Source organism: Haliotis asinina, chromosome 15 (assembly GCF_037392515.1).
Source record: "Haliotis asinina isolate JCU_RB_2024 chromosome 15, JCU_Hal_asi_v2, whole genome shotgun sequence".
In the NCBI taxonomy this organism is placed as follows: Eukaryota; Metazoa; Mollusca; class Gastropoda; order Lepetellida; family Haliotidae; genus Haliotis; species Haliotis asinina.
This window is the reverse complement of record NC_090294.1, coordinates 25,616,560-25,643,153: the sequence shown is the minus strand read 5'-3', so window position 1 is coordinate 25,643,153 and position 26,594 is coordinate 25,616,560. Positions and strand designations below refer to the sequence as shown.

Sequence of the window (26,594 nt, the reverse complement as noted above, 5' to 3'; positions counted from 1 at the left end):
GACATGGCTTTAGAAAAACAACATGATTCGGAGTGTGACGATGATTACATTAAACGGCAAATTGGTTGTCAGTATTTTATCGGAACTTATGAAAGACAAAGGTAACAATAAGAAATGTGTTTGTTAATGAATATCACCCATTTCGAGATTTATTTTCTCACTGATAACGAAAACCAAATGAAGTCTATGTATTATTTTCGATGTGCATAGACGTACCAGAACAGCTGGTACCATCACCCACAAATCCAGTATTGCAGGCACAGGTGAAACCTCCAGTCTGTGTTGGAGTACACATAGCATTACTATCGCAATTGTTGTTGGAGGGTGACAGGCATGGATTTACTGAAATAACATCAATAGTGGTGAGATGTTTATTTGACAGAAGACGTGTTTTCCTACACAAAAGTATAACAGTCAATAGGATCCTAACTTGTTGAGAAAAGTTTTCAACCTTTTCCTTCATAGTCTAAAGAGTCTAGACATGGCTTCGCTGAAACAATATTATTTGGGGTTTAACTATGATTACATCAAGGGACAAACTGGTTTTCAGTGACTTATTTGAAAGTTTGGAAAATAATGTGAAGAAGGAATTGTATATGTGTTAACGAATATCTGTCAAGAGAACGTTTTTTCTTCCTGATTACGAAAACCAAATCAGGCCTTTCGTTCTATGTCCATGAAGAGATGAAGGAACCTACCAGAACAGCTGGTGCCATCACCCACAAATCCAGCATTGCATTCACAGGTGAAACCTCCAGTCTGTGTTGGAGTACACATAGCGTTACTATCACAATTGTTGTTGGAGGATGAGAGGCACGGGTTTACTGAAATAACATCAGTCACAATGACATATTCATCTGAGAGAATAGGTCTTTCGCATAATAGGAATCTAGTTAGTCACTTGGATCCTACGTTGTTTACAAAAGTCTTCAACCGTTTGTTTGAGTTTTTGTAGAGTGGACCCGTGAAGGTCCCGGGGTAGAATAGGCCTTCAGCAACCCATGCTTGCCATAAAAGGCGACTCAGCTTGTCGTAAGAGGCGACTGATGGGATCGGGTGGTCAAGCTTGCTGACTTGGTTGACACATGTCATCGGTTCCCAATTGCGCAGATCGATGCTCATGTTGTTGATCACTGGATTGTCTGGTCCAGACTCGATTATTTACAGACCGCCGCCATATAGCTGGAATATTGCTGAGTGCGGCGTAAAACTAAACTCACTCACTCACTCATTCTAGAGTGTGTAGACATGGCTTTACAAAAACAACATGATTCGGAGTGTGACGATGATTACATTAAACGGCAAATTGGTTGTCAGTATTTTATCGGAACTTATGAAAGACAATGGTAACAATAAGAAATGTGTTTGTTAATGAATATCACCCATTTCGAGATTTTTTTTCTCACTGATTACGAAAAACAAATCAAGTCTATACATTATTTTGGATATACATGGACCTACCAGAACAGCTGGTACCATCACCCACAAATCCAGTATTGCAGGCACAGGTGAAACCTCCAGTCTGTGTTGGAGTACACATAGCATTACTATCGCAATTGTTGTTGGAGGGTGACAGGCATGGGTTTCCTGAAATAACATCAATCGTGGTGAGATGTTTATCTTACAGAAGACGTGTTTTCCTAGAAAAAGTATGACAGTCAGTCACTTGGATCCTAACGTGTTCACAAAAGACTTCAACCACTTGCTTCATAGTCTAAAGAGTCTAGACATGGCTTCGCTGAAACAATATTATTTGGGGTTTAACTATGATTACATCAAGGGACAAACTGGTTTTCAGTGACTTATTTGAAAGTTTGGAAAATAATGTGAAGAAGGAATTGTATATGTGTTAACGAATATCTGTCAAGAGAACGTTTTTTCTTCCTGATTACGAAAACCAGATCAGGCCTTTCTTTCTATGTCCATGAAGGGACCTACCAGAACAGCTGGTGCCATCACCCACAAATCCAGCATTGCATTCACAGGTGAAACCTCCAGTCTGTGTTGGAGTACACATAGCGTTACTATCACAATTGTTGTTGGAGGATGAGAGGCACGGGTTTACTGAAATAAGATTAGACATAAAGACATGGTCATCAAAGAGAATACGTCTTTAATATAACAAAAATGTAGTTAGTCACTTGGATCCTACCTTGTTCACTAAAGTTTTGAAGCCTTAATATTCACTTTCCAAAGTGTGTAGACATGACTTTACAAAAACAACATGATTCGGAGTGTGACGATGATTACATCAAACGGCAAATTGGTTTTAAGTATTTTCTCGGAACTTTTGAAAGACAATGGTAACAATAAGAAATGTGTTTGTTAATGAATATCACCCATTTCGAGATTTATTTTGTCAGTGAAAAGGAAAAAACAAGTCAAGTCTATATATTATTTTGTATGTGCATAGACCTACCAGAACAGCTGGTGCCATCACCCACAAATCCAGTATTGCAGGCACAGGTGAAACCTCCAGTCTGTGTTGGAGTACACATAGCGTTACTATCACAATTGTTGTTGGAGGGTGACAGACATGGGTTTCCTGAAATAACATCAATCGTGGTGAGATGTTTATCTGACAGAAGACGTGTTTTCCTACACAAAAGTATGACAGTAGGATCCTAAGTTGTTGACAAAAGTTTTCAACCTTTTCCTTCATAGTGTAAAGAGTCTAGACATGGCTTCGCTGAAACAATATTATTTGGGGTTTAACTATGATTACATGAAAGGACAAACTGGTTTTCAGTGACTTATTTGAAAGTTTGGAAAATAATGTGAAGAAGGAATTATATATGTGTCAACGATTATCTGTGAAGAGAACGTTTTTTCTTCCTGATTACGAAAACCACATCACGCCTTTCTTTCTATGTCCATGAAGGGACCTACCAGAACAGCTGGTGCCATCACCCACAAATCCAGCATTGCATTCACAGGTGAAACCTCCAGTCTGTGTTGGAGTACACATAGCGTTACTATCACAATTGTTGTTGGAGGATGAGAGGCACGGGTTTACTGGAATACGATTAGACATAAAGACATGGTCATCAAAGAGAATACGTCTTTAATATAATGAAAATGTGATTAATCACTTGGATCCTACCTTGTTCACTAAAGTCTTGAAGCCTTAATATTGAGTTTCCAAAGTGTGTAGACATGGCTTTACAAAAACAACATGATTCGGAGTGTGACGATGATTACATTAAACGGGAAATTGGTTCTCAGTATTTTATCGGAACTTTTGAAAGACAATGATAACAATAAGAAACGTGTTTCTTAATGAATATCACCCATTTCGAGATTTTTTTTTCTCACTGATTACGAAAACCAAATGAAGTCTATATATTATTTTGCATATACATGGACCTACCAGAACAGCTGGTACCATCACCCACAAATCCAGTATTGCAGGCACAGGTGAAACCTCCAGTCTGTGTTGGAGTACACATAGCGTTACTATCACAATTGTTGTTGGAGGATGAGAGGCACGGGTTTACTGAAATAACATCAATCGTGGTGGGATGGTTATCTGACAGAAGACGTGTTTTCCTAGAAAAGGTATGACAGTCAAAAGGATGCTAACTTGTTTACAAAAGCTTTGAACCTTTCCTTCATAGTCTAAAGAGTCTAGACATGGCTTCCCTGAAACAATATGGGTTTCCTGAAATAACATCAATCGTAGTGAGATGTTTATTTGACAGAAGACGTGTTTTCCTACACAAAAGTATGACAGTCAATAGGATCCTAACTTGTTGACAAAAGTTTTCAACCTTTTCCTTCATAGTCTAAAGAGTCTAGACATGGCTTCGCTGAAAAAATATTATTTGGGGTTTGACTATGATTACATCAAAGGACAAAATGGTTTTCAGCGACTTATTTGAACCTTTGGAAAAAAACGTTAAGAAGGAATTGTATATGTGTTAACGAATATCTGTCAAGAGAACGTTTTTTCTTCCTGATTACGAAAACCAGATCAGGCCTTTCTTTCTATGTCCATGAAGAGATGAAGGAACCTACCAGAACAGCTGGTGCCATCACCCACAAATCCAGCATTGCATTCACAGGTGAAACCTCCAGTCTGTGTTGGAGTACACATAGCGTTACTATCACAATTGTTGTTGGAGGATGAGAGGCACGGGTTTACTGAAATAAGATTAGACATAAAGACATGGTCATCAAAGAGAATACGTCTTTAATATAACAAAAATGTTGTTAGTCACTTGGATCCTACCTTGTTCACTAAAGTTTCAAAGCCTTAATATTCACTTTCCAAAGTGTGTAGACATGACTTTACAAAAACAACATGATTCGGAGTGTGACGATGATTACATCAAACGGCAAATTGGTTTTCAGTATTTTCTCGGAACTTTTGAAAGACAATGGTAACAATAAGAAATGTGTTTGTTAATGAATATCACCCATTTCGAGATTTATTTTGTCAGTGAAAAGGAAAAACAAATTAAGTCTATATATTATTTTGGATGTGCATAGACCTACCAGAACAGCTGGTGCCATCACCCACAAATCCAGTATTGCAGGCACAGGTGAAACCTCCAGTCTGTGTTGGAGTACACATAGCGTTACTATCACAATTGTTGTTGGAGGGTGACAGACATGGGTTTCCTGAAATAACATCAATCGTGGTGAGATGTTTATCTGACAGAAGACGTGTTTTCCTACACAAAAGTATGACAGTAGGATCCTAAGTTGTTGACAAAAGTTTTCAACCTTTTCCTTCATAGTGTAAAGAGTCTAGACATGGCTTCGCTGAAACAATATTATTTGGGGTTTAACTATGATTACATGAAAGGACAAACTGGTTTTCAGTGACTTATTTGAAAGTTTGGAAAATAATGTGAAGAAGGAATTGTATATGTGTTAACGAATATCTGTCAAGAGAACGTTTTTCCTTCCTGATTACGAAAACCAGATCAGGCCTTTCTTTCTATGTCCATGAAGGGACCTACCAGAACAGCTGGTGCCATCACCCACAAATCCAGCATTGCATTCACAGGTGAAACCTCCAGTCTGTGTTGGAGTACACATAGCGTTACTATCACAATTGTTGTTGGAGGATGAGAGGCACGGGTTTACTGGAATAAGATTAGACATAAAGACATGGTCATCAAAGAGAATACGTCTTTAATATAATGAAAATGTGATTAATCACTTGGATCCTACCTTGTTCACTAAAGTCTTGAAGCCTTAATATTGAGTTTCCAAAGTGTGCAGACATGGCTTTACAAAAACAACATGATTCGGAGTGTGACAATGATTACATTAAACGGCAAATTGGTTGTCAGTATTTAATCGGAACTTTTGAAAGACAATGGTAACAATAAAAAATGTGTTTCTTAATGAATATCACACATTTGAAGATTTTTTTCTCACTGATTACGAAAAACAAATCAAGTCTATATATTATTTTGGATATACATGGACCTACCAGAACATCTGGTGCCATCACCCACAAATCCAGTATTGCAGGCACAGGTGAAACCTCCAGTCTGTGTTGGAGTACACATAGCATTACTATCACAATTGTTGTTGGAGGATGAGAGGCACGGGTTTACTGAAATAACATCAATCGTGGTGAGATGGTTATCTGACAGAAGACGTGTTTTCCTACACAAAAGTATGACAGTCGGTCACTTGGATTCTTACTTGTTCAGAAAAGTCTTCAACCATTTGCTTCATAGTCTAAAGAGTCTAGACATGGCTTCGCTGAAACAACATTATTTGGGGTTTGACTATGATTACAGAAAACGATGAACTGGCTTTCAGTGACTTATGTGAACGTTTGGAAAATAATGTTAAGAAGAAATTGTATGTGTGTTAACGAATATCTGTCGAGAGAACCTTTTTTTCTTCCTGATTACGAAAACCACATCAGGCGTTTCTTTCTTTGTCCACGAAGGGACCTACCAGAACAGCTGGTGCCATCACCCACAAATCCAGCATTGCATTCACAGGTGAAACCTCCAGTCTGTGTTGGAGTACACATAGCGTTACTATCACAATTGTTGTTGGAGGATGAGAGGCACGGGTTTACTGAAATAACATTAGACACAAATACATGTTCAGCCGATAGAATACGTCTTTCCTGTAGTAAAAATGTACTTAGTTGTTTGGATCCTACCTTGTTCACAAAAGTCCTGAAGTGTTTTTCTTTTTTTTGTTTTTGAGTTTCCAAAGTGTGCAGACATGGCTTTACAGAAAATGCATGATTTGGGGTAAGATGATAATGACATCGTATGACCAAAGGGTTTTCAGTATCTTAACGGAACCTTTGGAAGACAATGTTAACAAGGAATGGTATATGTCTTCAAGTCTTCAACCGTTTATTTGAGTTTCCAAAGTGTGTAAACATGGCGTTACAGAAGCAATATGATTCGGGGTGTGATGATGATGATTACATTAATCGATAAATTGGTTTTCAGTATTTCAGGGGAACTTATGAATGGTAATGTTAACAGGAATTGTATGTGTGTTAACGAATATCTGTCAAGAGAACGGTTTTTCTTCCTGATTACGAAAACCAGATCAGGGATTTCTTTCTTTGTCCATGAAGGGACCTACCAGAACAGCTGGTGCCATCACCCACAAATCCAGTATTGCAGGCACAGGTGAAACCTCCAGTCAGTGTTGGAGTACACATAGCATTACTATCACAATTGTTGTTGGAGGGTGAGAGGCACGGGTTTACTGAAATAACACCAAACATGGATCTTTGTCAGACGAAACATATATTTCATAAGGTAATTTTCACATAAATATGGAAGCAAAGTTAGAATATTAATGTATTATTTTGACATCAGTAGGTAGTTATTCAGGTTACACATGTTTTTTCAATGTTATGTGAAGAATTTAAGAGAATGTTAAAGTGGAAATTCAAAATCTCCTAAAAGGTATTTCTTCGCCTGAACCTTAGCGGCCTACACATGCATTGACCTACCAAAACAGCTGGTGCCACTGCCAACAAATCCATCTTTGCAAGTACAGGTAAATCCATCAGTTCCGACAGGTGTGCACGTTGCTTCAGTGTCACAGTTGTCCATGTTGGTGTTACACGCATTTGCTGTTGTATATTTAAACTTTAATGAACTAATATAGAAACAGGTTTTCATGCTGGGCAGAACGTATTCAACAAACACTTGTTAATATGATTTCAGGTCGTGATAATAAACAGACGCAAAGTCGCAAATACATGCAAACTGGTTCTTTTAATTACAAGTATTTAAGGTTGAAATTGACTTTGAAAATAAGCTAACACCAAATCCATTTTTGGCTTTCTATGATACGTTTGTAATGCACAGGTATTAGTCTTTTGTGTTTTTGCTCTTCATAGGTTAAGAATGAGTGTGTGTGATTTTGAGTAGTCTTCAGCAATATCGCACCAATATCACAGCAATATCGCAGCAATATCACAGTAGGGAACACCAGAGACTTCACACATTGTAAGTACGTGTTAAACATGGGTGACGGGTAAGGGTTAAACACTTAACACATGGACAAATAGGTCTGGCTAGGTTTCAGGTACTTATACACCGTTTAGTTCATTAGGAGATTCACTAGGGAGCTTTCAGCACCTAAAACTCCAATGCAGCCTCCATGTTCTGGTGACCTACTGCAAAATGATTTCAAATACTTCAAAGTAAGGCTACGCGATCATCTTTGAAATTATTTAACAATCTCCTACTGGTTGAATGAGTTAGTCTTATGTCGCATTGACATATATCCAGCTATAAAGGGACGGTCTATAAACAGTCGAGTCTGGGTCAGACGATTACTACTCACGAGGATTACAATTCCCCACAGTGCCATTTCCGACGAGGGGAGTCATGCACGTGCATTCGAAGGACGTGGGCGTGTCTCGACAAGTCGCATCTGGATCACAGTTGTCTATGTTTTCAGCACATTCATCGACAACTGAAATGAGTTAAATGATTTTAAATGATGTTAAATGATGTTAAATGATCTGACAAAATGTTTCCTAAAGGGAACAGAATTTAGAGTTTTAACTACACACCATATAAAATATACTGAGACAAGCAAATAAAGGAACACAGAAAATTCAAGTGTTCCTTTAATATTTTCCAGTCTTCATCACCAGATTCAGCGCTCTGTTAGGAAAACAGAGAATCAATATAAAAACACTATCATAAACCGGTGTTCCTTTATTTATTTCCCTCAGTGAATAATTGCATTGTGTTCTATTTCTAACAAGGGTTTTACAGTTGTTATTGTTTTAGATGGTTTGTTTCTTATTTAACGCCACGCTCAGCAACATTCCAGCTATATGCAAGCACCACATCATTGTAAGTGCAATCAATCATTCAATGATGTTTACATCCACACCAACAGGAATGGTGATAGTAATAGGAATGGTAGAAAGAATAAAAATATACATAGTGTGATACAAAACTGTGGTAAATGTTCAGCTTTACAGCTTAAGTATCCGTCATTACAATGATAGCATCAGCAAACAGAATGAAGTGATAGAGGATAGTAATATCAATAGCTATAATTGAAATATTCACTATACCGCCGACGACGAGGATGATGATAATGATGATGATGATGATGACGACGATGATGATGTCAACGTGAACGAAACGTATGATCCAAACGCTAAATATTGGTTATATTGGTGGTGGTGGTAATGATGATGATGATGATGATGATGATGATGATGATGATGGTGATGATGATGTCAACGTGAATCATATTTAATATCCAACCACTAAAATTTCCAAGTCTTGTCGTACTCACTCGGGAAACAATTCCCAGTAGTCCCGTTCCCGGTGAACAGTGGTGGACAGGTACACGTGAATGACGCTGGCGTGTCCGTGCATGTTGCCGCTGCGTCACAGTTATCCGAGCTATCCAAGCATTCATTCATGACTGTCATAATTGAACAAAATATCATTTTCATCAATGTTTTTATCAAATAAATTGGAAACTCAGTAGTGATGACTGATGTGTGAGTGTTTTTTTTATATTTGTGTTTTTAACCCGAGACATTAAACATTATTCCAGCCATGTGGCGGCGGTGTGAGTCTGGACCTCCCAGTCCTGTGATCAACATCATTTAAGTCAGCGACTTTGACAACCCGATCTCGCCTCTTTCGACAAGCATGGGCTGAAGATCAGTGCTAATCCGGATCTTCGTGGTTGTGTTAGAAAGATAGACTTTGTCAAATGATTGGCATCTAGACACAATAAGTGAGTTTTGATTGTTACTTGTATTACAGCTTCCTCGGGTTCGGTCACAGATCAGGTCAGCAGGGCAGCTTGAAGGACATGGTGGACCTCAATGAACAAAAATAAATGAAAAAGATCAGTTTTCAGTCAGTAGTAATTTAATGAGGTTATGATACATGTGATGGATAATGTAGAAACGAACTATACTCATGGAGAAAAGTATCGAAACACCCCAGTTTGGTCATAATGTTACCATTAATCACAGTAGAAAAATTATCACATGTTAGTTGATATATGAAATATTCCTATAAATTTAAACGCACAGAAAACGCAAAAAACTGTTATCTATTCAGGCAAGCAAAACATGGCGTAAATGTGACGCATTTTGTAGTGACAATAACGGCATTTTCAGGATTCTTGCACATAATCCTCAAGAAATCAGTTGGCAATATATAGCCCACTTTTATACAGTACTGTATAAAACTATACATTAAACATTATTAATTAAAAACTACTTTTAATTACTAGCTGCTACCTTTAAATGGGCAGCTGTGATATACTTGTGGATTTACTGTTCTTCGTCAACAGGGTTTTAGTTTCGAATTTTCTTTATGCACAATGTAATCATTCATTGTTCTCGTCATGATACGGCTGCAATATTGCCTATGTGACGATAAATATTAACTCACTCATTCACCCAAATCATCTGAATATCAGTGCTCGAGCATAATGTTAAAATATTGTGACCTTCATTCTCATATAAGACGTACAGCTATTGCGTCCCATTACATCAAGATTTTGTACTGGATGATCGTTCTGGCGCATTCTGACTTCTACAATATCCCAAACACGATCTGTGCTTGAGTATGCTCAAATTACTTTTTGTTTAAGACACTAGCGGCAATTAGGATTCTTCCGTCAAGAAAAGGTAAGAAAACGTCCCTGATGTTGTCTTCTGCTTTATTTACAATGGCAACGGGGCGGTGACCGATGTAAAGAAACCTGGTAAGGGATGGTCCGAGGCGGAGGGGGTATGCCTAATCCAAGAGGTTCTTCAGAGAGAGGGAACTCTTTTTGGCGATATAAAGGTATGTGGGGTTAAGGCCATCCACCGATAGCGTAGCGATGAATGGCAAGAAATCACCGGCACCTTAAACGTGTACGTTTTTCAACATTATTCCGAACTATTTAGACTGTCCTCACCACCCACTACCATGTTTTCTTAACAATAACTCTATTGAAAATAATAACCTAAGATGTACTGCTGGACGGTACAGTGATGGGAGTAAACCAGGTGAAGTCCTTCACCAAGTCTGCCCAGAGTCGGTCCTTTGTGGAGAAGCTGTCTGAGAAGCCATTGCATCGTGTGTATATGCAGTGTGTGGAACAGAACAGCAATCCAAGCGACGCCTTCGCCTGGATGAAGACGGCTGGTCTTAAATGTGAAACTGAGGGCTTCCTTTTTGCTGCTCAGGACCAGTCACTTCCCACTCGCAATCGCCAGAATGTTATTCTTAAAGAAAATATCAATATGAAATGTCGTCTTTGCAATGAATTTACAGAGACTGTCCAACACCTTGTCAGTGGATGCCCTTCCTTGGCACAAACAGCATATCTTAAAAGACATGATGGCATGGCTCGCTGCTTTTACTATCGTCTCCGCCATGCCTGTGGCTTTGACTCTGAGGTCCATCCATGGTACGACCCTGAGCATGTCCAGGGCGTCCTGGAAAATGACAGCTACAAACTTCTGGAATAGGCCAATATACAGCCTGAGACGAATTCCAGCCAACAAACCTGATCTTATCCTTTTTGATAAAACCAATGAAATTATTTATATCATAGAATTTTCTGTCCCTTTTGACAGCAATGTGATTGGCAAGATTCAGGAAAAGCATGATAAATATGCGGACCTCGCCCTTGAAATGTCTCGCTTGCATCCCAAGTACACTGTCGTCAGGCTCCCCATTGTTCTCGGTGCCCTTGGTTTGGTACCTCCTGATCTCTTGGCGCAGATGAGGAGAGTGCCCGGGTTCTCCACCGGGAGCATAGCCTTTCTGACAATCTGGGTAATGCAGAAGGCTGCAGTGTTGGGGAGCCTTCATATTCTCCGAAAAGTTCTTGGTGGGTTCGACTAGGCAGTGTTTCCTGGGAGAAGTCCCATTCGCTGTCTGGGCTGCGTGTAGAGGGGACGAGGGCCCTGAGCTGATGATGAGCTTGACCAGCCTGACTGTGCCAGGATCACCCGAACCCTCTCTGCTGCATTTCAATTTTTAATCTGTAAAACATGACATAAATCTTGGTTGGTAAAGAAACTGATGTAACATTTTATCAGGAAAGAAACAAGACACCATTATCAGTTTCATGACGTTTGGCTTCACTGTAAATATCAATAGATAAGCAAACCCCTGAAAGATGTCAAGATAAATGTGTAGGGATATTGGATGCAATAATAAAACATATTTTCCAAATTCCTTCTTATGTTTTGAACCTTACTTGTGTACTTTCACTAGACCCATCAATGCCCAAAGGGACTCTGTGGAGGTGAGGAAGAAATATTTTTATTTAAAGCAAAGATGTACTCTATCTCATCTGATGTAAACTGTACTGCCTGTTCTTATTATAGATCTATGAATATGTATTAAGTATAGTTATTATATAACTATTGAAAGTTATAGTTGATGTGTCAATAACACATGAACACAGGTCAGTGCAAGGATTATTTATTATTCATATATAATCCTCACAAAACTTTGTTTATTGTAGCCAAACCAGAGATCGATGGGTTCCAATGTTCAACTGGAGGAGGACGTCCACCATTCGCACTGATCGGTGCAGATGAGGTCCTCTCCCATTCTTTGGAAGGGAAGCCTGGCATTCATGGCTTAGAGCATGCATTGACACTGATGAAATGTTTAATTTTCATATTATAAAAATTATAAAGAAAACTGTATTTGACACCACCATCGTGGCCGGTTCACGTACTCTCTGAGCCAAATACAACCAAAATGTTTTCCAGATACAAAACGTGCTACACATGTGATCACAGTAAACAGTATATTTGTTGTCATTCAGGCAACAATTGATCTGTGTTAAAGAATAAACTTGAAGAAAATTACTCAGTCATAACACTTGAAGGTACACATCTTTGTATTTGGCAATGGTAACTTAAAAACTGTCAAAATTTCGCCCTCCATTCACTTCAGATGCCAATGCCATTAGTGACAAAACTGACTCTGCAGCTGAAGGTGAACCAAACACTGAATAGGTCTCTGAATAGTACATATTTTCAATAGTATACCCATCTCATGCATAACATGAAACACCTGTAAACCTTCGTGGGTTGTCTCCCTTAATTTTGTTTCTGGAGCAAAATACCTGAAATATGAAGCATTTCTAACTAATGATATTATCAAATACCTGTAGCATTTCTAACTAATGATATTATCAAATACCTGTTTTCTGTTGAAATGTTAATTGCATTAATATGAGAAAATAAGTATATCACTGTGTTGGAAATTATATATATTGTCTTTACCTCCTTGAATATAACCAAAGATTACTCCATCTTTTATAGCTGAAGAACCACAAGGTTTAAGTGACTCAATCAGAAAAACATTCATAATGTGGCGTGATATACTAGCATATGTAAAATAACATGTAGAACTAATGTGAATACATGTATTTCAGTATTGAGTAAGCTGTAATTTGGTTACCATAATCCAAGCGCAGTACTACCACAAAGTACAATGTTTGCATTGAATATTATCCCACATAGCACTAAACCTTTACACTAAACATATCAAATGTCTGTTTCCTTATGCTTAGAGCGATAAAATAAAGCCAGAAGCAAAGAAGAGATCAAGCTGAGGACATTTAAGAACACACCACAAAAGACACCAAAATGATTAAACTGGAACTTGAAATTCAAATGTTAAGAAAAAATGAAAAGAAACCAGAGTCAGAAATTCAGCTGACACATGTCAAATCGGGTCATTATCAACTAAAGATGAATGCAAAATTAGGAGTTTCACTGGAACGTTGTCAAACTGAAGAATAAACTCAACTCTCTCAAGACTTTGTCTTAGATTTTAAAGCAGATTTTTTTAAAATAAGAAAACATGAACCATTTGCGTCTGAGAGATGTAAAACTTAGTATTTCATTAGCATGAATTTTATCTGGAACATAACTTGCACCACTCTCCTGGTCGAGATAGTATAACAGAGATAGTCCAAATAATTATTTTGGTATCGCATTGATTAATGTTTTATGTAAACTTTTCTTCTCATTTGTAAATTCTAGACATAAAAAAATGATGTGACACCCATAATATGATTGACGAAGTACACACTGGCTTCGGAGTCAGTTATTGAGCCCTGGTTAACGTATTTTCATTACAGGTCTTATAACACACTTATAAGAGAGGGGTCATGTCTCGTGCGCAGATCGATGCTCATGTTGTTGATCATTGGATTGTCTGGTCCAGACTCGATTATTTACAGACCGCCGCCATATAGCTGGAATACTGCTGAGTGCAGCGTAAAACTAAACTCACTCACTCACGTAAGACTATGTAAACTCATGGTGGCCAGGTTGTCAGTATATGTAATGTTTTAGGCAATATATTTGCCTTAATGCTTCTGTGATGTTTCCGCTATTGCTTACTTCACAGTACAGATTCAGAAAACAGTAGATGCTTTGGAACAGTTTTGTTCTGTGACTAGTGTGAATGTTAATACTCATGAGACTAAAATTTTGTTGTTTCGTTTGGAGGGTCAATGTGTAATTATGAGAAATGGTGAAGATACGCTGGAGTAAATCAAAGCTTTGTTTAAGAAGACTTTAAGAAGACCTCGTGTCCCACCGTCCCAAAATCAAAAGCTTTTATGGTATATCCTGTGATGTATTTAAGATTTTTTTTTATTGGGTGGTTGTCCCTATCTTAACTTACAGGCCTGAGTTATGGGGGGGGGGGGGGGGGGGGGGTAATCAAAGAAACTGAGATGATACAAGTTAAAATGTGTAACTATTATTTACAGGTTGGTTGAAAGAGAAATTATATGGTGTTGAGGGAATGTGTAAGAATACCACTTATCTCGGTTGATATGGATACAGTAATTAACTGTTGGTGTTGACCTTTTCATTTAAATCATTAAAAACTACCTTTCCAGTGTTATGCGATGCAAAAATCACCTAACAGTGATACAAGATCTCCTTGGGTCCCACCCATAAGAACACATATTTCAGGTATGGATTTGCAGTTGTATGGATAACACACTCTGCTGGAAATGTTAAATATGTTGGAGGAAAATAATGGAACTATTATTTTGTGTTTAACTCGGCTGCTTTCGAAAATGGGCGGAAATACCCGATTGTGAGCAGTTTAGCTGCAGTGCCTAAGAGTGAATTCGATGTGCGGGTAATACCTGACCCTACGGGAGGTTCGTAAATGACCACGTGACTAAGAACTCTATAGCTTAAGACAGTATCGATAAAGCTGTGGAAATGCTTACACCCAATGGCTTTATGGCGAAAGTCGATCTCAAAAACGCTTACAGAAGTGTGCCAGTTCATCCCGACTACTATGAGGCCTTAGGGCTACAATGGAAATTTAGTGACGAAACAAATCACTCGTACATGTTTGATACAATACTACCTTTTGGCTCTGCAAGAAGTCCTGAAATATTCCCGCGCATATCGTCCAGTATTACAAGGATTATGAAAAGGAGGGGCTTTGATGTCGTTATTGTACACTTAGATGACTTTGCCATTATCATCACGACCGAAGCGCTTTGTCAGGAAGCCCTTAATTGCCTTACAAATCTTATAGAAAAACATGGTTTTGAAATCAACGATTCTAAATATGTAGCTCCAGCTCACAAAATGACATTTCCAGGCATAGATATTGATAGTGTGACGGGTACACTCTCTCTCCCAAAGGACAAACTTTCAGAATTGACAGACTGTCTGAATCACTTCGTGACATTGAAGAAAGCCAAAAAGGTCCATTTTCAAAAGTTGATTGGCAAACTTAATTGGGCATGCCGTGCTGTACATGGCGGACGGACATTTCTACAACGACTGATAGACTTGTGTAACAGTCAAGCATTAGCAGCACTATGTAGCCTTTACTGTGGAGGCGAAAGCAGATATCAGATGGTGGTGTAATTTCTGTGAGACATTTAATGGAACTACCTTTGCCTTTAAAGGTGAAGTTGTTCCCTATCACGAATTAGCTAGTTATGCGTGCGGTGATGGCGGCGGCGGTTACTTCGGCGACGACTGGTTCTACGTAAACTGGTGAAGTGACATGACGGCGATCAGCGAAGAACACATCACCGTCAAGGAGCTCGCAGCTATCTATATGGCGTTAAAGAGGTGGGGTGCAATGTTATCAGGTCGACACATGGTAGCTTACACAGACACCTCAGTGACTATGTTCTGTATAAATAAAGGAACATCAAGGAATCCTGCAATAATGCATTTCATTTGAGAACTATTCTGGTTATCAGCCAGATATGACTTCAAGTTGACTGCGAGGCACATCCCAGGCGAGAAAAATACAATTGCCGATAATCTTTCGAGACTACATCTACCAAGAAATGCAAAATGGTTAAAAGGTTTCACTAAGGACTCTATTATTCATCACATGACAATTGAATCGTTGCTCTATTTACAGGACCAATGGCAGCAGACTTGCGGTGTCTAGATGCAGAGATCAAGCAGTATCATCAATCGGCGCACGCAACAAATACTAAGAAAACCTACACCTCTATGTTAAAGGCCTTCTTGTGGTTCTGTCTATATAACGGTCTAACGCCGGTACCTGCCCATCCTCAAACGATTCTACGCTACACGGCTTTCCTGGCTCGATCGCTCAACACCGCCAGCATCCCCAACTACCTGAACATGGTTCGGCTTATCCACCTGGAAGCAGGCCTACCCAACCCTTTAGAGGACTGGACTCTAGTTAATGTCAGGAAAGGTATCCTAAGACTGAAAGGGAAACCCCCGGCCCAAAAACTCCCCATTACAGCAGAAATACTACTTGCTATAAGACAAAAGTTGGATCTACTGACCCCTTTCAACACAGCTTTCTGGGCGGCCTGTGTTGTCGCCTTTTTCACCTTTCTAAGAAAATCTACATTCCTGCTAGACTGGAAGGCTAATGCGTATGAACGCTTCGTCACTTTAAAACCAGAAACACATTTTAAGTTTGCCCGTGCCCTGGTTGTGGCTGCAACTATGAGACGCTAACGTTACAATGTTGGGGGTTTGGAGGTGTTTTAAATGTATAGTTTTATAGTCGTCAATTAAAAGTTGACATTTACCACCAAAATTGTCGTGTGATATTTGCATCTGAGCACAGGGTGAGTTAAGGGGGAAAATAATTGAACTGTTATTTTGTGTTTAACTCGGCTGCTTTCGGAAATAGGCGGAAATACCCGAGTGTCTCTGCACGTGCAACAGCAGGCGAGACCCCACTTGCGTCTGCAGTGTTAGTCTCCCATCAGCTGGCGGACAGCGACCTCTCGCCCACCCGTCTCAAAGACTTTTAGTGTCAGCTTTTCTTTTAGTTGTAATCAGGTGATACCTTTGTGTGTGTGTGTGTGTGTGTGTGTGTGTGTGTGTGTGTGTGTGTGTGTGTGTGTGTGTGTGTGTGTGTGTGTGTGCATGTACCCTTTGTAAAACGTTTTCACATGTTTTATCTGTCCGAGGTGGTTTAATAGTCGTCAATTAAAAGTTGACATTTACACCCAACATTGTCGTGTGATATTTGCATGCGAGCACAGGACGAGTTAAATAATTCCTTTTAAGCAGAGACTTTGTCATAAACTTCACCAAGAAAGGTTGAGTAAATTATGTGTTTAATCATTATTTGTTTGACTGTGGAAGCTGGAACATTATGTCATATTTCAGACTACGAAAGATATTGTCCATTTTGTAAATTAAAAAAGGATTTTTATAGAGATGTCACCATACATTGGTACATCAATACTTTCTCTAAGACCATACAATCATCAACACATTCAAGACTGCAGTGGTAATTTGTTTATAAAGCATAGGTTTAAATGTGTTTACGTATCATTTACATTTTGCATTTGCATGTTTTTGATGTTATTGTAGTGATAAATAATTATTTTGTATGCCTAAAGATGGGAAAATAAAACTTTTTAATTTCTGAGAATAAAAAAATGTTGATTTTTTTTCAATTATAAAACGTGAAATATTAATGTTTCAAATTTCACAAAATGTACTCAATAATGCAGTGAAAACAGGTATCATGATACATCTTCACAATCTTCACATGGGTATCGTGATACGTGTTATTTCATGGAACTTTACATAGAGGATGAATATCCTGTAATGCTCATCTTTAAACGTTACAGTTTGTGAAGTAAATATACACCGAACGATTGTCAATCTGTAAAACACTGTGTAAATTAGTAGCCATCAGGAAATGAGAATTTTATTTAAGAATGTATATCATTATCTGCAGAGAGTCCAAATTTTAAGGAGAACGATTAATACTACTTTATTTGGGGCCTGTGGTCTTACATTGAAATATATCTGCGTGTCTTCAATCAAAGGAACATCGGTACACAATATCTTTATCCATGCAATTTTAGTGGTGACAATAACAAAATTGTTATGAGGCAAAGGCAATGTGTTTAATGACTGAAAATGTTAAAATATTGTGATGTCTCACATTAGGTCTGTCATTTTGACCTCTAACCAATGGTACATAATTATCAGTAACATTTGGAGGCACAAGAATGTCTTCTTTATTAATTATATCGCCCCTTTCAATCCCCAGGTCTGCGTGCTGCTTTTGAATTTTTTTCTATAACGTTGTAGCCTGCTCTTAAAGCACTTGATGTATACAGGTGCCAGTGTTTAAAACGGCTGCGTTCGTGCGGTACGCTATCATTGTTCAGCAGGAATTATTGGATTCGAATTGAATGTTGCATGCATAAACGAAATCCATAGTCTTCAGGTTTTTATAGGGAGAGTGCAGAACAATTCGCAATACGGGATCAATATACCCTGTAGATAAAAAAAAACCAACATGAACTATTCTAGTCTCAGCAAAGTTAAAATATACAGATCACATTGACGTTATAGCTCCCCAGACTGACCATCACGTAATAAACGTGATTTACAACCATGTAATTTATGTATTAGCAATACTTACAGAGTGCAGTGAAGAGGGCATCTCGCACACTCATGAGGGAACCAGTTGTTTCTATCTCATACACGTGTTCAGCTGGCGGATCTGAAGCAATATCTTGAAGTTGGCTGAAGGATATCCCCGTCCCAATGCCAACTGCAAACACTTCTGCTACGTTCTTAATCTTGGCAATTGCTGTTTGTAGTTCTGCAGCTGTATTGCTGGCCTGTCCGTCGGTCATTACGATAGCAACGTTTCGGGCGTCTGGACGTTCTCCACGCATGTTTGCTACAAAAATCTCATCACTAGCAGTGGTCAGGGCCGCGGCCGTGTCAGTGCCAAATCGAGCCAAATAATCCAGTATGTTAATAGCATCTAGAAGGCCAGCTTTGTCATTTGAATAATCATCAAAGCGTATGTCCATAGAAATTCTTGAGCTAAATGTAATCACTGATACCTGCACCCTATTAGGGTCGATGGTTGCTCCTGAGAGTAGATCTACCAGGAATTGTAAAGCCGCCACAAAGGTATCTAATTTAATCGAAAAGGATTCGTCTATTATGAGGCAAAGGTCTACCTTTTCAGATCCACAATCTGAAAATAAACCAAACAAAATGAATGAAATGTCATTAAACAATATGATCTCGTAGATGCAAGAACTGATTAGTTGTTGTACAAGGCAATGTTCCAGCTACAGAATGCTACGACCTTTGAACAAAACAAACCCAACACACACACACACACACACACACACACACACACACACACACACACACACACACACACACACACACACACACACACACACACACACACAAACACACACACAAACACACACACACAAACACACACACACAAACACACACACACACACACAAACCAAATAAAAACAAACAAAAGCAAAAACAATGCAGAAAAACCCCCAAACTGTTAGCACATTAATGCAATGCTGGAAATTAGATTGTGTGAAGAGGGAACTTTCCAGGTATACACTGATTCTAGTCAGAATGTGAGTACCTCCCTGCCATGTATTACTAGATATCTCATCGCCAGGATGCTATCAACCCACAATTAAAACATTGCATTTGAACTACACTTTGTCGACATTGGAACTTTCCTCTTATCACAAACCCTAAACGCCTTCTAACGAGATTTTTAACGACAACGAAACACGTGCAATGTTTAGTCACAATTTTTTCACACTAAAGACAATGCGTGAAAAGTCCTCAAAGTACATGCTCAAGTTCAGCTTTAGAGTTAATGAATTGATTCTTTTTGCAATATTCTAGCCATATGGCGACTTGAATGTTAGTCGATTCTAGTGGTTTTGTTAATACTTGAACACGATGAACACGGCTGTCGGATTCAACGTATGTTTCACGCGTTTCTTTTTTCTTTTTCTGAACACTTTTAGTAATATTTCAGTATTTTGTGTTTTGGAAGAGCATACAAACACCGAAGATAAATTTTGGACACTTTTGTATTTTCGAAATGTTTGGGTTTTCTGTAATCTGGGGTTGAATGAATGTTTGTAAGTGATACCTAAAATGCTTAGATGGCTCGCAGTCTTAATGGTAATGTGAAAGTAAATGTACATATTTATATGCATAGCTTACCTATCTGCGCCATTCCTTGGCTGACAATCGCCAGGAGAACGACAACGGTTATGGGCGTCATGTTTTTCAGTCTCTTCGTTGCTACTGATCCATTTACGACGGTAATGGACGTTTGTTTGTTGATAAATTGCAGTTTCTGCTTGTCTAGTGATGGTGACAACAGCTTGTACGAAGATAAGGGGATTATAATGTCTCTGCTGGGAGACGCCCAACTTTGGACCGTTTCATCTCTCTAAATGCGAAATGATTATGAAAGTTGTTTTTTCCCCAGGCAGTCCGCACCTGACTGTACCTGACTATCCGGCCCATTGCGCCCCTCTTCGTAGGTATTAATACATTCCTGTTTTAAAGCGTCAACACCGATTCATTCAATTAATACTAGCATTGAACTTTCATAATTTGATATCACAACAGAATGTGACCCAGCATATCACTGGACCTGTGCATATACACCCACCATATCTGAACAATTATTGTTGTAGCCATGCCGTGACTAGAAGAGTTGTATATATCAAATAGATGATTGGTAAAAATAACCATGTGTCGACAAAGGACAGTAAAATAACTAGACTATCACAGGTTAACACCTTAAACTAGCAATCTTTCATAAAACAGTAATTAAACATGCAACAATACAATATAAAAAATGTGAGCTATAGATGTTGGCTACAGATGGCCAACATCTAAAGGTAGATCACCAGATATGTTCATAAAGGGGCGGTGGGTAGCCTTGTGGTTAAGGCGTTGGCACATCACGCTGAAGACCCGGGTTCGATTCCCCGTATGGGCACATTATATGAAGACCATTTCTGGTGTCCTAGATATTGCTAGAATATTGTTATAAGCGCTGTAAAACCTTACTCACTCCCTCAGTTATGTTCATAGCTTAGTTTATTCCTGACCATGTACATGAAAATCAATGTTCTGTGACTTTTAGTTGATCGCTGGATTGTCTGGTCCAGACTCGATTGTTTACACACTGTGACCATATAACTGCAATGTTGCTGAGTGCGGCCTAAAAAATCTCTCACTCACTCACCCTGAGATGTTATCGTTTTATTGTTCGAAATCTTTGCATGAATTTGCATGAATGCGTGTTAAAACAGTGGCTTCAACACCATGGTTTGTCCAAAGGAACGGTCCTAAATCGCCTAAAACCGCCATGTGTACATCCAAATGAACTGTTGTTAGCCAAAGCAAACAGTCCGACCTCACTGGAATTCATGGGAAAGGTCTACTGATCACGCCTTGTGAGAAAACCCTTTCTGCTTCCCCCCTCCTTGATATTGCTGGAGTATTGCTAAACCATATTACTACTCAGTCACTGCGATATATCTATGTGATATATCCATGTAACTATAAATTGCCAAGTATGTTGGGAGGGCCGAGAGCAAGATTCAGTGGTCAGAGCTACTTCAATCCAACCTGTATCTAAGTCGGAAACAGTCATCATCAGTAACGCGTGTTTCCTATTACAAGCGGGTAACAGGATTGAGTGTTCAGGCACGCTGACTGATCTCATTTCCGTATATCGATGTTCATGCTGTTAATCTCTGGATTGTCTTGTCCAGACTCGATTATTTTGAAACCGTCCTAATGTAGCTGGGATACTGCTGAATGTGGCGTTTACACTCACTCATCCCCATCCATCCCAACACAACCAACAAAGCAAACCCGAACAAGCAAAACTAGACAAACAAATGAATGTTACAAAAGGTCCAATGTTTGTCGTGTTTAAGCAGGTAAATGAATCAGGTTGTGACGCATGGTACCCATGTTTACTACAATTTGTTTAGTAGTATGTTGATCATTCAATCAATGGTTTGTCTAACCCAGCACTCTATTCTTGGTAGCTGGCACATGTACTTTCCTGAACATTAAGGGTGTATTCATATCTGCTTTTGCACGTAATACAGATGTTACGTTTAACTATCCTTATTGTTGGTTTTCTCTTGAACGATGTCTCCATTCGTCAATTTATCACTCATCCATTCGCCAATCTACAAGGCAGGTACATACGGGTCCAAGCCCTCAATACCTACTCGCCAAGAGTACCTGCAAAATTGCTGATTCAACGCTGACCTTCGTTCACGCACTGAAGATGTGTCTACAAATATCAGCTTTTGGCATACGTAAAAGCGAGTTCCCTGTTCTCAAGGACAACGATTTCAGCTGATCGCAGCCACAAAATCAACACAAATAGTTCCTGTTTGCAGTCTTTGGCATTGTTCTGTCTCGACATTGGTAGATTGATCCCCCAATAAAGTTATAAAAGATTAATGCAAACAAGCAAACCGAAAACTGAATAATAAGATAAGACATTTCATGCACTCTACGTTTATTTAACACGTGCTACATAGTTTCTAAGTCAAAGGTTGAAACGCCACGGATGACTTGCTCCATCGGGTCGTTGGGTCACAGACAAACTGCAAATATAATGTTATAGGGTTAGACAGGTTTTACATTCAACTGACCGATCCCTTTACAAGGTAAGGGTTTTGAAGGCTGTGGATTTGTAAACAGCCAAACTGGAAAAGTAAATGCAAAGGCTTATACACCTGTGGATATTATGACCTGCCAACTGAGTGAGTGGGTTTAATAATACGTCAACATTTCAGTCATATTACGGCAGCTGACACCAAGAGATACACGCACAGTAAATGTTTGGGATCGAACCTGGTTGGTTCTTAGGCCTAAAGAACGAACACTTTGACCACAAGGCTACCCCACCGGCCTCTTCCCACCTACAAATGAATTCATTACAAACCAAATGTCCATAAGGCTTTATATCTGATTTTGGTTTGGTCATTTGATCTTAAGCATGTCGCAAATAATATGTTTGTTGGATGAATTTTATCTTAACTGGTCTCAGTTAGTGAGTGAGTTAATATTTAAAGTCAGTAGTACTTCGGTCATATCTTGACGAGCTAAACGGGTCTTAAGAAGATGGTAGTGATTTAAACTGGATGGTTACACATTCATCCGTTTACCTACCCATACAGTTACCCACTGTACCATTACCGAAGAACCCGTCATTGCAAGTGCAGCTGAACCCAGTGTCCGTGATTGCACAGGCAGCATCGGCGTCACAATTGTTGGTTGAGTTTGAGGCACACGGGTCAACTAAAACAAATTGTCGAGAGTATGGTTAAAGGTCGACTAATCTGAAATGTAGTTCTGGTAACAACAACGAAATTTGTGTCTGCAACATACGGGTATCTTACATAATCAGATGAGACAAGGATAGTTACTAAATCAGAAATGAAATCAGTCAGTATCCGACCTGATCTACAGATCAGGCGCGCATTGCGTATTTTACACACTTACTCAGTTAATTACAAATCTGGGTGTACAAAAAACCCGCATAAGAATCACTTAAACTCGTTGGGTCTATAATACCTTGCGTACTTTACTCAACCAACTAATTTGACTTGCGTATGATAATTCGTCATGGCCCCCGAACTCTACAACAGCGTTAGCAAATATTATGCCTATATATACATACACTATTATACCCGCAGCAAATGTCCGGTGTCCGGAGTGTACTGTATTAGTCATGTGACTTCTATATTGAGTGGTTAAAATGGCTGTCAACTATTTTGCAACGTAAGAATTACTTAAAAATTAGGTCTATTGAGAAGCAGTTATATTTATATGTTTACAAGTGATAATTACCCAGTAAAGATAAGAAACTCTTTGTAAACGTACTCAATTCGTCAAACTAGTATACAAAATGCTTGTTACTCCTAAAACTGCAGTTACTTATATATACATAAACAAACAAAGTAGTAAATACCCAATTGCTTGAACAATCATCTGGAGCTCTGTTGTATCCTCATAAACTGTCAAACTAAGTTAGCACTCTTTATAATGGCATTTAAGCCATGGGTTCCAAATTGGAACTATGTTTTGGTTTGTTTTTACATTTCTCAGCCCAATATAATTGGCGGCTAATTATTGTTGTTGCATATTCTCTGGCGGATTGTGGGTAAGCCCCCATGAGAGGACCAATGAAGATTTCGTTTAAGAGTTTTTCTTCCCTGACACATGCATGTCGCTAGTGGCGACAATGGAGATCTGGTTTTCAAGCTCGCTGACATGGCTGACACATGTAGTTGTATCCCAAAACCTCTTCAGTACCTATTTAATTTCTCTGCATGTTCCCAAAACCATCATGACAGATGTCAATAATTGTGACCAAGTGACGTCTAATGGATCGTTTAACAGTCATAAATGTGTTATTAATTACAGCGTGATCACAAGCAATTCTTTTCAGGTGTCAAAAGTCTTGGAACCCGGGACAGTCAAACCCTCGTAGTGCCCAGTCGCGTGACATGACATCAGTCTAGTCTATTGGTCTGTCGTTTGCTAACGGTTTACACTTCCTATCCAAAGTGAAAGTTCAGGGTTTCCTACTTTTTGAAGAGTTTAAGGCGCATGGCCAGTGTTGAAACTGCAACAAATGTATCATTGCACACTTTTCCTTGCTCTATGTCTTTTTGATTTGGACCTTTTTCGAAACACTCTCGTCTGTCTTGATTTCCAGCAATTGCAAGGACAGATAATTATTCTGTAACGTTGACACTAAGTTCACAAGGATGCTTGTTAGTGTTATCCTTTTCATCAGCATCATGACACATTTGTCCATTTCCATCACAATAAACTATCAAGTCTTGTTGTGATGTCTTCAGACCTTTGCTACCTTGCCGTGTATGCGGTTCAAAAAGAGCTTGCAGCCACTGCACATGGTTTTGAACTTAATTATACCTGAAATGTTAAGGAAGAACTTTACACTCATCGTTGTGGGGTTAAGTTCCTTGAAGCCATCCCCTCGCAGGTCAAAAATACTCCTCTAACATAGAAGTACCTACCAGTACAGACTCTACCATTGCCAACAAATCCGGCATTGCAGTCACAGTTAAATCCTCCGTTCTCCAAAGGTGTACAGGTGGCATTGCCATCACAATCGTTGCTTAAACACGGATCCACTGAAGCAACGAAGCAGGATCGATTAGAAGAGTCGCGTGAAATGACATTTGTCTAGTCTACTGGTATGGAAGCTAACCATCTGAGTGCGCTACCTTGAGCAATATTACAGTCGTATCAGATCGATACATGTCTGGGGAAAGACAGGTAAGACACAATGTAAAATGGTACTCTTTGGATATCAAGACAGTCCCTCCACATGTCATGCGAGATGTTGATAAAATGTTCAAGGTAGTTGGATGTTATGCGTGTAGTGAATGATCGCGTCTGGAATAGATAATGATGAGACTTGACATCATTCTCGACTGGGATACGCTGACATGCTTCAACCAAGGCAGCAAGCCTGACAACCCGACCCCATAAGTCGTCATTAACGACAATCATGGCTTCTTAAAGTCCACTTCTAACTCGGATTTTTACGGGCTCCTTATGCCATGACATGCATGGCACTACTGAATACACCTACCAACACACTCTCCTTCTCTACCATTTCCTATGAATCCTGCATTGCACGTACAGTTGAACCCGACGTCTGTAGGTGTACATGTAGCGTTTCCATCACAATCGTCGGTATTGAGGGTACAGGGATTTGCTGTTAACATTAATTTTAAACAGTTTAAAACAACAACAACAACACACACACATACACACCACACCACACCACACCACACCACACCACACCACACCACACCACACCACACCACACCACACCACACCACACCTCACCTCCTTTGGGGAGTGGGGATGTGAGGGACATAAAGAGAGTTGGGATCCTTTGGGTCATGCCCAAGCACTTCAGGAAAGTGACATAATAGCAGTTTATTTAAGTATTTGTGTATTCAGGTGGATGGGGGATTGCTTTTAACAACAGAGTGAGTGAGTAAGCATGTTAGACACATCCTCAGTAATTATATATTGTGACTACAGACAGTAAGTTACATTTAAGACACAACTAAATATCTCAGATATGGATGTAAAATTGGCATTCAGATAAGCAGCTACAGACAATACAATATAAAACGGGCACAAATCGCGAGCAACTGAAGGTAGATCAGGGCCATGGGGGACTTACGATACCTTTTCTTCCTGGATGAACTCTAGCTGGATTACAGCATCACTTCAGCCGTGAGTGATTGTACGTTTGGTCTATTTACAAACATATTCATAAACATTTTTCAAACAATTCCAATTCTATTAAAACATCGCTAAATAAATATAAACTGACATTATTAAAAAGATGTTGTTTTCCTTTAAAGAAAAGTTCTCGTAAAGCAATAATCAGTCAGCAATCTATCGCGCAAGCACTTCTCTAATTGTGTTCCATCTACTCACGTTCTTTGCAGTTTCCAACAGTTCCATTACCAACAAGGGGTGGATTGCACATGCATTCGAACGAAGCTGGCGTGTCTTGACAAACTGCATTTGGGTCGCAGTTGTCTAAGTTATTTGCACACTCGTCAATAGCTAGAAATACGGAAAAACAAGGTGGTGAGTTTGTTTCGCCGCACTCAGCAATATCCACCTACATGACGGCGGTCCAAGAAGACGACCAATGGCTGTGAAGACAGTTCTACTTTGTCTGACAAGACGCAGCACAGTGCGAGTACAAATCTCA

At 39.2% G+C, this 26,594-nt stretch overlaps 1 protein-coding gene across 1 annotated transcript in view; it reads right to left on the bottom strand.

Moving 5' to 3' along the window:
• Nucleotides 1–26,594, bottom strand: part of LOC137264936 (transmembrane cell adhesion receptor mua-3-like) — a 93,923-nt gene that overhangs the window by 10,252 nt on the left and 57,077 nt on the right. The window contains exons 28-47 of the mRNA XM_067800288.1: nucleotides 26,312–26,443; nucleotides 25,446–25,571; nucleotides 24,865–24,981; nucleotides 22,988–23,116; nucleotides 18,402–18,971; nucleotides 7,798–7,929; nucleotides 6,956–7,078; nucleotides 6,580–6,705; nucleotides 5,926–6,051; nucleotides 5,447–5,572; nucleotides 4,968–5,093; nucleotides 4,498–4,623; nucleotides 4,018–4,143; nucleotides 3,371–3,496; nucleotides 2,890–3,015; nucleotides 2,420–2,545; nucleotides 1,939–2,064; nucleotides 1,462–1,587; nucleotides 699–824; nucleotides 217–342 (exon numbers count right to left, since the gene is read on the bottom strand). Coding sequence (XP_067656389.1) covers nucleotides 217–342; nucleotides 699–824; nucleotides 1,462–1,587; nucleotides 1,939–2,064; nucleotides 2,420–2,545; nucleotides 2,890–3,015; nucleotides 3,371–3,496; nucleotides 4,018–4,143; nucleotides 4,498–4,623; nucleotides 4,968–5,093; nucleotides 5,447–5,572; nucleotides 5,926–6,051; nucleotides 6,580–6,705; nucleotides 6,956–7,078; nucleotides 7,798–7,929; nucleotides 18,402–18,971; nucleotides 22,988–23,116; nucleotides 24,865–24,981; nucleotides 25,446–25,571; nucleotides 26,312–26,443 — 2,967 coding nt within the window. The remainder of the gene's footprint in view (nucleotides 1–216; nucleotides 343–698; nucleotides 825–1,461; nucleotides 1,588–1,938; nucleotides 2,065–2,419; nucleotides 2,546–2,889; nucleotides 3,016–3,370; nucleotides 3,497–4,017; nucleotides 4,144–4,497; nucleotides 4,624–4,967; nucleotides 5,094–5,446; nucleotides 5,573–5,925; nucleotides 6,052–6,579; nucleotides 6,706–6,955; nucleotides 7,079–7,797; nucleotides 7,930–18,401; nucleotides 18,972–22,987; nucleotides 23,117–24,864; nucleotides 24,982–25,445; nucleotides 25,572–26,311; nucleotides 26,444–26,594) is intronic.